General features: G+C 47.0%; 1 protein-coding gene across 2 annotated transcripts in view; it reads left to right on the top strand.

Moving 5' to 3' along the window:
* The window catches only part of STS (steroid sulfatase (microsomal), isozyme S), a 157548-nt gene that overhangs the window by 85492 nt on the left and 59858 nt on the right, over positions 1 to 12198 (top strand). For both annotated transcript variants that reach the window (XM_018043775.1, XM_018043774.1), the window contains exon 7: positions 2752 to 2888. In XM_018043775.1, coding sequence (XP_017899264.1) covers positions 2752 to 2888 — 137 coding nt within the window. The remainder of the gene's footprint in view (positions 1 to 2751; positions 2889 to 12198) is intronic.

Raw genomic sequence — 12198 nt, 5'->3', positions numbered from 1 at the left:
TCCCAGAAGGCTCAGTCGTGTCTGACTCTGTGACCCCATGGACTGCAGCCCACCAGGCTCCTCTGTCCGTGGGATTTTCCAGGCAAAAACACGGGGATTGAACTCAGGTCTCCTGCATTGCAGGCGGATTCTTTTCCACTGTGCCACTGGGAAGCCCCATTAGTGATATCTTTCATTCAGTGTAAAAATCTATATAGATCATTTTTTGGTTTTAAAAACTCAACACTTTTCCAGTGGTCCAGTGGTTAAGACTTTGCCTTCCAAGCCAAGAGGTGTGGGGTGTGATCTCTGGTCAGGGAGGTCAGATCCCAAATGCCTCATGACCAAAAAAAAAAAAAAAAAGATAATAATCACACAATATAAAAGAGAAGCAATATTGTAGGGTGTGGTCCCTGGTCAGGGAGGTAATATCCCACATGCCTCGTGACAAAAAAAAAAAAAAAAAAACCACACAACATAAATCAGAAGCAATATTGCAGCAAAGTCAATAAAGACTTTAAAAGTTATATCCGCATCAAAAAAAATCTGTTAAAAAATTAAAAGTGTATTCTGAAGTGTGTTTGAATGAAGAGCCTGGGGCCACGTGCCATGAAGCCGTGCTTTTAAGAGCTCAGGTTGTATCTCCACCATCGTCCCCTTCCGTGTCTGAATAGTGTGGCTGGAGGGATAGTGGCTTAGACCCTGACACAGCTGTGGAAAGCACCCACACACACTGACGCACGGCAGGAACTTTGCAACGCTCTCTCCAGGAGCGGGTTCTGACCGCCGCTCACGCTCCTCGTCTGTATCCATCCTCTGATCCATTCGGTCACGGCACTTTAAGCAGCTCAGACCAGCCGACTCTGAATGGTCTCCTCTGAAGTCTGGGTGGCTGGATGGCAGGGCATGGTCCATCCTGGCTTTATATTCTGAGTGCCTGGTGCCGTGTGGGCAAGAGTACTTGCGAGAGGCTCCGGCGGATGAAATGAACAACAGGACGTGTCCATCTGTGAGTGCAGAGTGTGGGTCACCTGAACTCCGGCTGGCTGGCTGTTGTTATCGCTGTCTGGTTTATGGTTGTGGTTCACTCGTTCAGTTGTGTCTGACTCTTTGCGACCCCATGGACTGCAGCACAGCAGGCTTCCCTGTCCTTCACCATCTCTTGGTTTATACCTTAGTCCAATTGCCAGCTTCCGAGGGCCTTCGGAAGCCATCCATAGACATGTGTATTTGCATTCGATTATTCCTGATGCTGACGCAAGTAGGAACGCTCAGGGAAAGCTCAGATTGTCAGAAGAAGAGGCTCTGCTTGATGGCTCAGAAGGTAAAGAAACTGCCTGTAATGCGGGAGACCCAGGTACAATCCTGGGATCAGGAAGATCCCCTGGAGAAGGGAATGCCAACCCACTCCAGTATTCTTGCCTGGAGCATCCCATGGACGGAAGAGCCTGGAGGGCTACAGTCCTTGGGGTTGAAAGAGTCTGATATGACTTAGTAACTATGTCAACAAATTTCAGCTGGATGACTCAGCAGGTAAGGAATCTGCCTGCAGTGCAGGAGACTTGAGTTTCATCCCGAGGTCAGGAAGATCCCCTGGAGAAGTAATGGCAACCTGCTCCAGTATTCTTGCCTGGAGAATCCCATGGACAGAGGAGTCTGGCGGGCAAAGAGTCGGACAGGATTGACCTTTCTTTCTCAGAAGAGGAATATACTATGCAAGACCTTCTTGACAGGCAGGAGAATTACATTGGAGCTGTCTTCCTGCCTGGATTTCACTCCCAGGGGAGGACAGGATATAAATCTTTGCGATTCTGAGATTGGCATGATCACGGATTGCTGGCAAGGTGCAGAGAGCTGCCTTCTGTATTTGTAACAAATAGAGAGAAGGCGTGGAGCAGACAAAAAGTTCTGTCTCTTCACACAGCCTGAGAGGCTGGACGCAGTAAATTTTCCAAATTGTTTACTAAAGTGCTTTCGCTAACAGGAAAAAAAATGCAGTGAAGCTGCTATGGGGAGATCTCCCTCCTGCCAGCCTGCTCAAGTGTTCCTTCAGTTTTCAAGGTCATAGAGAGGAAGAGAGATGGGACTGTGAGGGTCTTTTCCTGCCATCTCTCTGGAAGGACATCTGAGCATAGTTTCTTAAAAAAAAGTGCAGATTGCTCAGTTGTGTCTGACTCTTTGCAGCCCCATGGACTCTACAGTCCATGGAATTCTCTAGGCCAGAATACTGGAGTGGGTGATTTAGTCGCTCAATCGTGTCTGACTCTTGCAACCCCATGGACTGTAGCCTGCCAGGCCCCTCTGTCCATGGGATGCTCCAGGCAAGAATCCTGGAGTGGGTTGCCTTTCCCTTGTCCAGGGGATCTTTGTTCGTCCAGAAGAGCAAGCTGTCCATCACACCCGAGGAAGTGAGAAGGGCAGGATGACCAATCCGTCCAGCCTACATTCCCCGGGTTCCACTGATGACACCTGTATTCCCAGGGGGGAAATCCTCACAGTTTGATTTTATTTATTTCCCTTCTTTTTTTTAACCAAAGGGGAAAATCCTCACAGTTTGATTTTATTTTTGCAAGCTGGATATTTCCCTTCTTTTTTTTTAACCAAGGGGGAAAATCCTCACAGTTTGATTTTATTTTTGCAAGCTGGATATTTCTCTCCTCTTTTTTTTTTTTTTTTTTAACCAAGGGAATAAGCGTTTTCACTTTCAGAATTAAACAGGAATAACAAACGGCGTCCAACATGCTTATTTTGCCCTTGGATTTTTCTTTTCAGGAATGCTGAGACCCCTTTCCTGCTTGTCCTGTCTTACCTGCATGTGCACACGGCTCTCTTCTCTTCGAAGGACTTTGCCGGCAAAAGTCAACACGGCTCCTACGGGGATGCCGCTGAGGAGATGGATTGGAGCGTCGGTATGCGTCCCTGTATCTTCCGTCTGTGGGTTTCCCGGGTGGCTCTGTGGTTAAGAATCTGCCTGCCAATGCCAGAGACGCAGGATCGGTTGCTGGGTGGGGAAGATCCCCTGGAGAAGGGAATGGCAACCTGCTCCAGTATTCTTGCCTAGGGAATCCCATGGACGGAGGAGCCTGGCGGGCTACAGCCCATGAAGTCACTAACAGTCAGGCATGACTTAGCAACTAAGCAACCACAGTCTTCAGTCTGAACTTTACGAGTGGCTGCAACTTTTCCTGCCTCCTAGCTTATTTCTTCTGAGTTTCTGCTTGTGTGTCTGACACCATTAGAGACAGCACGTGCTGGGTTTTTTGTTGTTGTTGTTGTTGTTTGTTTGTTTTTGTTTGTGTTCCAAAGAAAAGTCACCAGACAAACGCTAAGCGTGGCGGGTAAAGTGAAAGTGTTAGTCGCTCAGTCGTGGTGACTCTGTGGACTGTAGCCCGCCAGGCTCCTCTGCCCATGGGATTCCCCAGGCAAGAATACTGGAGTGGGTAGCCATTTCCTCCTACAGGGGATCTTCCCAACTCAGGGATCAAACAACAGGTAAGCAGCGTATAATAAGCATCGTAACCACAGATGCGGTTGAGGTTACCAGTGGATTACAGCGCCAGGGAGTCTGGGTCCGTGAGCTGCTGATCAAAGAGATAAATGCAAGGAAAAGAGTCAAGCATTTATTCTTTCCTCCTGTTATGCTTTCTTTACGTATTTATTTTAATTTTTGGCTGCTCTGGGTGCTCATTGCTGTGCGTGGGCTTTCTCTAGTTTGGGCAAGTGAGGGCTACTCCCTAACTGAGGGTCTCGGGCTTCTCATTGGGGTGCCTTCAGTAACCTTTCAGAGCAAGGAGTGTAGAGCTTGGGGTCAGCAGTTGCTGCATGCCTGCTTCGTTGCCCCGTGGCACGTGGCATCTTAATTCCCCGGCCAGGGATTGAACCTGAGTCCCCTGCGCGGGAAGGCAGATTCTTAATCCCTGGACTGCCTGGGGATTCCCACCACTGACTCTTTTAGCGGTAGAATCTGAGCAGCCCCTTGTCTCTAGCACAGTTGGGTGCAGGGCAGGTTTGGGAGACAGAAGACTCGCCCGACGGTTATGGACAGTCTCGCTGCAGGAACCTTGAGGTCCTCTTCTTCTCTGGATCCTGTTAACGCTCACTGTGTCTCCTTCTCCTCCAGCTTGAGTGCTTCTTGCTGCGTCTGCGAGGATGGCGGTTGGGGGGGGGGGGTTCCCTTGCTCTCTGCGTCCGTCCTCCCTAAGCAGGTTACCCTATTTCCTGAGAGACGTGGCATGTTTGTCGGAGGAACCCGAAAGACTTCTTAGTGAATTTTTTCCTTTCTAGAAGATATTTTTTTAATGTGTATTTCACTTGGCTGCGTCGGGTCTCACTTGTAACACTTGGGATCTCAGTTGTATCATCTGGGATTTTTTTTCTGAGTGTCATCTGGTATTTTTTTGTTGTTGTTGTTGTAGTGCTTGGATTTTCTAGTGGATGTAGGGACTCAATAGTTGCGATGAGCGGCCTCAGTGGCTCCTCGGCATGTGGGGTCTTAGTTCCCCAAGCGGGGATCGAGACCTGTGTGTCCCCCACATCGGAAGGCAGATTCTTTAGCACTGGAGCACCAGGGAAGTCCCTGAGGTGTTACTCTGTAAACTGCGCATTGCACATCCACGTGAAATCATGGTGACTGCGCTTTCTCTTGCGACTTTCCTGATGGCTCAGCGGGTGAAGAATCTGCCTGCAGTGCAAGCAGACATAGGAGACGTGTTTGATCCCTAGAGCGGGAAGACCTCCTGGAGGGGGAAATGGCAACCCACTCCAGTATTCTTGCCTGGGAAATCCCAGGCAGAGGAGCCTGGCGGGCTGCAGTCCAAAGGGTTGCAGAGTTGGGCACAACTCAGGGACACAGCTGAGTGTGCACGCCTGTGCTTTCTCTTGCATGGCTTCTCAGCCTCAGGGTTTTTTTTTTTTTTTTTGCAGAGTGCAGGGAAAGCAGAGTGTTTGGGTAAAACAGAGGGATGGAAAAATCCGTGAGTTCTGAACTTCCCATTCACTTCCTGTGTGCTCCAGCGATGTCTCTGGTGCTAAGGTCGTTGGCCCCCTCTGTACAAAATTGGACAAAAGTGAGTCAATGGCACCGTCAACAGGTTGCTCAAGATTTTTGCTGGATTTCCTTTTTTTTTTTAACCCCTTCTCTCGTACTTCCTTCCCTTGCGGTTCCCTGAACTCAGCGTTTTTCTCAGCGAGGTGTTTAGGAGATCCTTGAACGTGGCCGTAGAGTTTTGTTTGTTGGTTTGTGTTAAGAGCACATTGAACCTGACAAGGATCACCGACCGTGGTGAAGACAAGAACAACTTCTGTTTCGTTTCATTTAAACCTTGGGAGGAGCATCGTCTTTTGGACAAGGTGACTACAGCCCTGTTTTGGCTTCTAGCTGTTTCCCTAACTATCTGCATGATTTTGACAGATGTCTTAAATCTCTGTGACTGATGAGTTCACATGAAGCCACTTCTGAGTTTCTTTCTAACCTTCTCTGTAATGCCACACTAGTCAGTCAAATGATGAACACGTACTCGGAAAAACAAAGGCGGCCAGAACATTCTGCCTAATGAGATCAGTAAGAAGGATTCATTATACTCAGGGCTTTGGCATACAGCTCGTACAAGCCCGCCTTCTTTCATTTCTGCTTCTTAAAATGTTGCATGTAAATTAGCTTACATTTTCCACACCTTAGTAGTGTAAATCAGTAGAATAGTCCTCCATAGTGTGAATCAGTAGAATATTTTCTCTCTTTAATGAGTGTTGTATATTAAGGTAACCAGTTTTGTATCCAGCTCTCTGACGTGTCTTGGCTGGCAAGCAGGCTTTTGCTAGTATGATCACACGTATTGATTACATTTTATTTAATTAGATCAGCACGTCTTCCTTCCCTCACTCATTAAAAACAAATCTGACTTCCAATGTGTTTCTGCTACTCATCTGTCGTGAGTAAAACAGAGCATTTTTTTGAATCTTTGAGATCTACAGTAGACCCCGGTATCATATTAAGAGGTGGCTGTGTTCTTTTTTTTTTTTTTCCCCAAAATAAAATCCTCCCCTTAAGCCATTACATCCATGGCTCAGGATGTTTCTGCTGTTTTACAAACTCAATACCTCTGAGCATTTTGAAGAACATGGCTTCTTTCCAGGAGGACCCTTTCTCTGTCACCAAGAAGGGGACTCTGGCTGAAAGTGTAATAAAGTGACCCAGAGGTATCGACTTAAAAGAAACACCTCAAGGACCATGGGAGACTGAGCTAGAAGCCATCAGGCAGACAGGCCGTAGCCCTGTCCTTTAGACTCTAAAATGCTCTGAAGTTGAGGGCGTTTTCTTTCTAAATGTTTGGAGACGGCATAGCTATCCAGAGCATAACTCTCCCCACTGTGGGTCTCTCCATACCTGTAAAAGCATATTCATAAAGGATCCTTTCTTATTTAATTGTCCGCCACAGCCTATCTCACCCCACATTGTGGAGCTGGGACCGCTTTATTCTCAGCTGTGTGATCGCTGTTGCTTGTATTGTTATTATGCCACAGAAAGGATGGCCCACAGAGATACAATGTAAGCTCTACACAACAGGTTTAGTCGCTAAATCTTTGTCGGACTCTTTGCGACCCCATGGACTGTAGCCCACCAGGCTCCTCTGTCCATGGGATTCTCCAGGCGAGAATCCTGGAGTGGACTGCCATGCCCTCCTCCAGGGGATCTTCCCGCCCTGGGGATGGAACCCATATCTCTTACAGCAGGTGGGTCCTGTAGCACTAACCCCCCGGGGAAGCCCACACGTGAGCCAGCTGGCAGTAGAAGTCCACAGGGTGGCCGAAATCCTGAAACTCTAACTCCACCGTGCAGTTTGAGAGGTGGGCAGCGTTCTGCTGATCACAGTCACTGCCTGCAAAGGGCGTGCCCTGCACCTGCTCTCGCCTTCACACATGTCCCCTCCCTTTGTGATGTCAAGGGTCAGGGCGGTGTTCCTTTTCCGTCAGAATGGTGTGCAGTCCACAGCAAGTCACAGGGAAAGGGGCATCACCTTTAATACATGCCATTGTGTGCCTAATGTAGGATAAGACCTTGGCTTAAGGGAATGTAGGAGTTCCTAAGGGAGTTAAGGTCTGTACCGTCTTAAGCTGTGGTTTTTCCAGTAGTCATGTACGGATGTGAGAGTTGGACCATAAAGAAGGCTGAGCCTGGAAGAATCGATGCTTTCAAACTGTGGTAAAGACTCTTGAGGGTCGCTTGGACTGCAAGGAGATCCAACCAGTCCATTCTAAAGGAGACCAGTCCTGAATATTCATTGGAAGGACTGATGCTGAAGCTGAAGCTCCAATACTTTGGCCACCTGATGCGAAGAGCTGACTGACTTGAAAAGACCCTGATGCTGGGAAAGATTGAACGTGGGAGGAGAAGGGGACGACAGAGGATGAGATGGTTAGATGGCATCGCCGACTCGATGGACGTGAATCTGAGCATGCTCCGGGAGTTGGTGATAGACAGGGAGGCCCGGCGTGCTGCAGTCCATGGGGTCGCAAAGAGTTGGACATGACTGAGCCGCTGAGGAACAGCAGCAAGGGAGTTAAGATTCTTCCAAGTGATTCTGAAATAACCCAGAGGAAGGAGGAATGAATGTATATCTGGAAGGAGGCGCAGATGAGTCTGGAGAGCTTTTAGAAAGGGACAAGTCCCCATATGTGGCCAGTGGCCTGCCTCAGCGTTTCAGCAGGACACGCACTTTCCGAGGAAGCCTTTGGGCAGCTGTGGTCTGATTTTCAACCCCAGTTAATCCCCCAGCAGCAAAGCTTTGGTGGAGGAAGAAATGGATAAAATGTTGCTGGGATGGGTGAAAGAGGGTAACTCTATTTCTAAAAAAAATTTTTTAATTTAATGTATTGGAATGTAGTTGATATACAGTGTCAGTTCCAAGTGTACCAGGTAGTCATCATTCACAGCTTTGAAAGGTTATACTCCACTTACAGTTATTATAAACTATTTCATACATTCCCCGTGATGTACGATATACCAATCTTTATAACTTAACTTTGTGCGTGGTAGTTTATACTGAAAGAAGGCATCTTTTTTCTGAAAGTTACTGTGTTGATTCCTAGGGCTTCCCAGGTGGCGCTAGTGGTAGAGAACCCACCTGACAATGCTGGAGACGTAAGAGACACGGATTCAATCCCTGGGTCGGGAAGATCCCGTGGAGAAGGGCATGGCAACCCACTCCAGTATTCTTGCCTACAGAATCCCATGGACAGAGGAGCCCGGCAGGCTACAGTCCATGGGGTCGCAAAGAGTCAGGCACGGCTGAGGTGACTTAGCATGCATGCACAGATTGATTCGTAAAGAGGTCAGACAGTTTTCTTTCGTTTTTTTTTAATTAAACAAACAAACAAAAACCTATTATTTATCAAGTGGAGTCAGAGGATTTCACAAGCCCCATCCTCCTGTAGTAAGAAACTACAGTGGCTGAATTTTTCACGAGTTCTCCTCTGCTAATCATACCTCTAAGATTAGCTTACAAAACATATTTTAAATCTTCAGCAAACACTCTTTCTTTCTGTCTCTCGAGCCATCAACGACATGGTCATTAAAACTCAACTCAAGCAACAAATCGGACCTCATTTCCTCACTGGTAGTTTCCTTTATTGAAAAATTCCCCTTTGGAATTTTCGAAAGACTTTTCAGTTCTCTGGTGGGAAGAGAGAGAGGTATGTGTTTACACTTGTCCTTTTGCATTAAGTTTCTCTTCCAGGGTGTCCTTAGTAACACACCTTAAAAAAAAAATGCCTGAGTTTGTAAAAATTTGCTTTTAATTCAGTAAGTTCCCTGGGATTCTAAATATCCAAAGTGGAAACTGAATTTTTTTTTTAAAGAAATGCATCAGTTGATTCCGGAGTATCAAATCTTGGATATATGCTCGGGATGGCAGCTTAGCTCTGTGACAGATAGAATGTGACCTCTGGTGCAATCGCCGTAATCTCTGGTTACCCAGATAATCAGGAAACGGAGGCTGCAGAAAGCATCCTCGCTGGCCCTTTTGACAGGCTCTAGCATTGCAGAAACCTCCGCCCTAATGAGCAGGCTTTTTATTCAAGCAGGAGACAGGAGAGAGATGAAGCTGTTTTCCATTACAGACCACTGTTTACCCAAATTGCAAGATGCATAACGAGGTTTCAGAACTTCAAGAAAACATTTAGGAAGCGATGACAACCTGTGCCCAGTAACAAAATGACTAATACAGACCCATCTATGTCCAGTTTTCTTTTCCACAGCTGTCAAATATATCGAATAAAGAGACAGGATTAAAGAAAGATCCCCTGCCCTGTTTCCAAACACAGAGACTAAGCTTCAGGACGTGTGCGAAAGAAACTTAAGAAAATGTGCCGTTAGGACATTTGGGAGAGCTTACTGTGAGATTTCCAAATGCAAGGCTTCTGGAAAATAATAAATGGGATATTGTTACTGGAGGATACGTTTATTTATTTTAATTTTGTTGAAGTGGAAGGAAATGGCAACCCACTCCAGTATTCTTGCCCGGAGAATCCCATGGACAGATTGGCTACATACAGTCTATGAAGTCGCAAGCGTTGGACACAACTTAGCCACTAAACCACCACATAGCCGATCACCACAACATTACAATGTTGTGTTAATTTCTGCTATAAAGCAAAGTGACTCAGTTGTACATGCACAGCCAGACACACATACACACACACACGTATATGTGCCCGCTCAGATAGACAGGGACAGGGAAGCCTGGCGTGATGCAGTCCATGGGGTCAAAAAGAGTCAGACACGACTGAGCTCCTGAACAGCAATCATTTTTGATCACACCTCACGGCATGTGGGATCTTAGTTCTCCAACCAGACTTTGAGCTGGTACCCCTGGCGTTGGAAGTGCAGAGAGTCTTGACCACTGCACCCCCAGAGAAGCCCCTGACTCTCTTCAGTTAGCATGGAAGCATTTGGGAGCAAAGTCTCTTTACAGAGGACTGTGTAAGTCACTTTATTTGCCCCCAAGCAGTAGAAGAAAAGAGAGGTGAGGTCTTCAAGTAGCTTACTCCCATAAACAAACCCTTCTCCATCCGAAATGGATCTTGTCCGTCAGGTACCCCAGATATGAGTGATGCAGAAAACTCAAACAAAATAAAACCCTGTTGTTTCTGGAGTTTGTCGAGTGCTTGCTGCACTTTACACGAAATTCCATTGATTAAGGTCACTAACATCAGATCCAGCCGTCAACTCTAAGGAGACGTTTGGTGATTTTATCAATTACTTCCATTTTAAAACGATCACTCAGTGGCATTCAACTGCACACTCTTCTTGGAGTCGGCCGTGACAGACTGTGATTTGGGCAGCACATCTACATTTGCAGTTCGCACAGAACCGTTAGGGAAGGAACACTGCTGTCATAATATATATATATTTTTTCCACTCGGAAGTAAGACAATAGCCAGAAGAGTGAGAAAATGACAGCGTTACGGCATTTTAAGCCTTTTAAGTTTGATCATTTGAAAGCAGAATTGCCCGTCAGCTACCTCCGTCGACACCCCGTTGCCCGCCTGCCAAATGTCATCGGTAACAACCACCTTATTTACGCGTTTATGCATCTGATTTTCAGCACATAAATAAGCCGTGCGCTCGGAAGAGAGAAAGCTACGAGAAATAAGCGTCTCTGACGATCTCGGAAGCATCGAGCACTGACTTTGAGAAAAGTCATTTTTCCTTGTCTCAACAACGTGGCCTTTGCGTTTTGCTTGGTGTTGCTTTGTAATTAAGCCAAGGGCAGGATGCGGGGGCTGGGTGGAGGGTAGAGAGGAGAGTTCCAGAAAGGGCATTGCTGTCAACTTTGGAAGAGAGGGAGTACCTCTGGGTGCCGATAGAGTCGATGTTTCTGCTCTTCGGATGCCTCACCCAACATGGCAATGCTTGTGTGCAAAAAAAAAAAAATAGTTATTGCACTCAGGAGCCAGGCTGTGCCAGGCATCGCTGATCAAGGAGGGGGCGGTCGCTTCGATTGCGATGAAGGAGAGGGAACCTGGGAGCAGGGCCATATACATGCAGTTGCGACCAACACAGGTGTTGTGGGTGGTGATGACTCCAGGGTAGAGTGCACTCACCTGCATTTGTGTGTGTGTGTGTGTGTGTGCCCCTGAGCGTGCATGCACAGAATGACAAATCATGCATTTGGGAAGGAAAGTCTCTTTACAGGGGACTGACTCTCTGAGACATTTTCTTTGCTCCCAAGCAGTAGAAGAATGGGCCAAGCCAGGTCATCAAGAAACCTATTTCCATAAACTCCATCTCCATACATTTTATTTGACTCTCTCCTGATTTATTTTTTTTTATTGAAGTATGGTTGATTTACAGTGTTGGGTTAATTTCTGCTGTACAGCAGTGATGACTTGCATGTATATATATACGTATATATATACACATATTCTTTTTCGTGTCTTTTCCCATTATGGTTTGTCACAGGATATTGAATACAATTCCCTGGGTTGTACACGAGGGCCTTCTTGTGTATCCATCTTATGGGAAATACTTTGCCTCTGCCAATCCCAAACGCCCAGTCCATTCCTCCCCCCGACCCCCCTCCCCCTTGGCAACCAGAAGTCTGTTCTCTGTTTCAGTGAGTCTCTTTCTGTTTCCTAGGCATGTTCATTTGTGTCATGTTTGTAGATTTCTTGTAAAAGCGATATCGTACGATATTTGTCTTTGTCTGACCTCACATATAAGGGATATCATATGACATTTGTCTGACTTAGCTAGTGTGAGAATCTCTAGGGCCATCCATGTTGCTGCAAATGGCATTATTTCAGTTTTTTTTTTTCTTTTTATGGCCGAGTGACATCCTGCTGTGTATATATGTACCACCTCTTGTTTGCCGGCTTATCTGTCGATGGACTTTTGGGTAGCTTCCGTGTCCCAGCTAGTGGTAAAGAACCTGCTTGGCAGTGCAAGAGACTCGGGAGACGTGGGTTTGATCCCTGGGTCGGGAAGATCCCCTGGAGGAGGGCGTGGCAACCCACTCCAGTATTCTTGCCTGGAGCATCCCATGGACAGAGGAGCCCTGGCGGGGGCAGGGGAGGGGGGCGGGGGCCTACAGTCCGTAGGGTCGCACAGAGTTGGACACGACCGAAGTGACTTAGCACACATGTCCTAGCTATTGTAAATACTGCTTCTTGCCTAGAAAATTCAGGGACAGAGGAGCCTGGCGGGCTACAGTCTGTGGGGTC

Source organism: Capra hircus (genome assembly GCF_001704415.2).
Source record: "Capra hircus breed San Clemente chromosome X unlocalized genomic scaffold, ASM170441v1, whole genome shotgun sequence".
Lineage (NCBI taxonomy): Eukaryota > Metazoa > Chordata > Mammalia > Artiodactyla > Bovidae > Capra > Capra hircus.
Note: the sequence above shows the minus strand (reverse complement) of the source record. Positions and strands in the feature narration are given on the sequence as shown.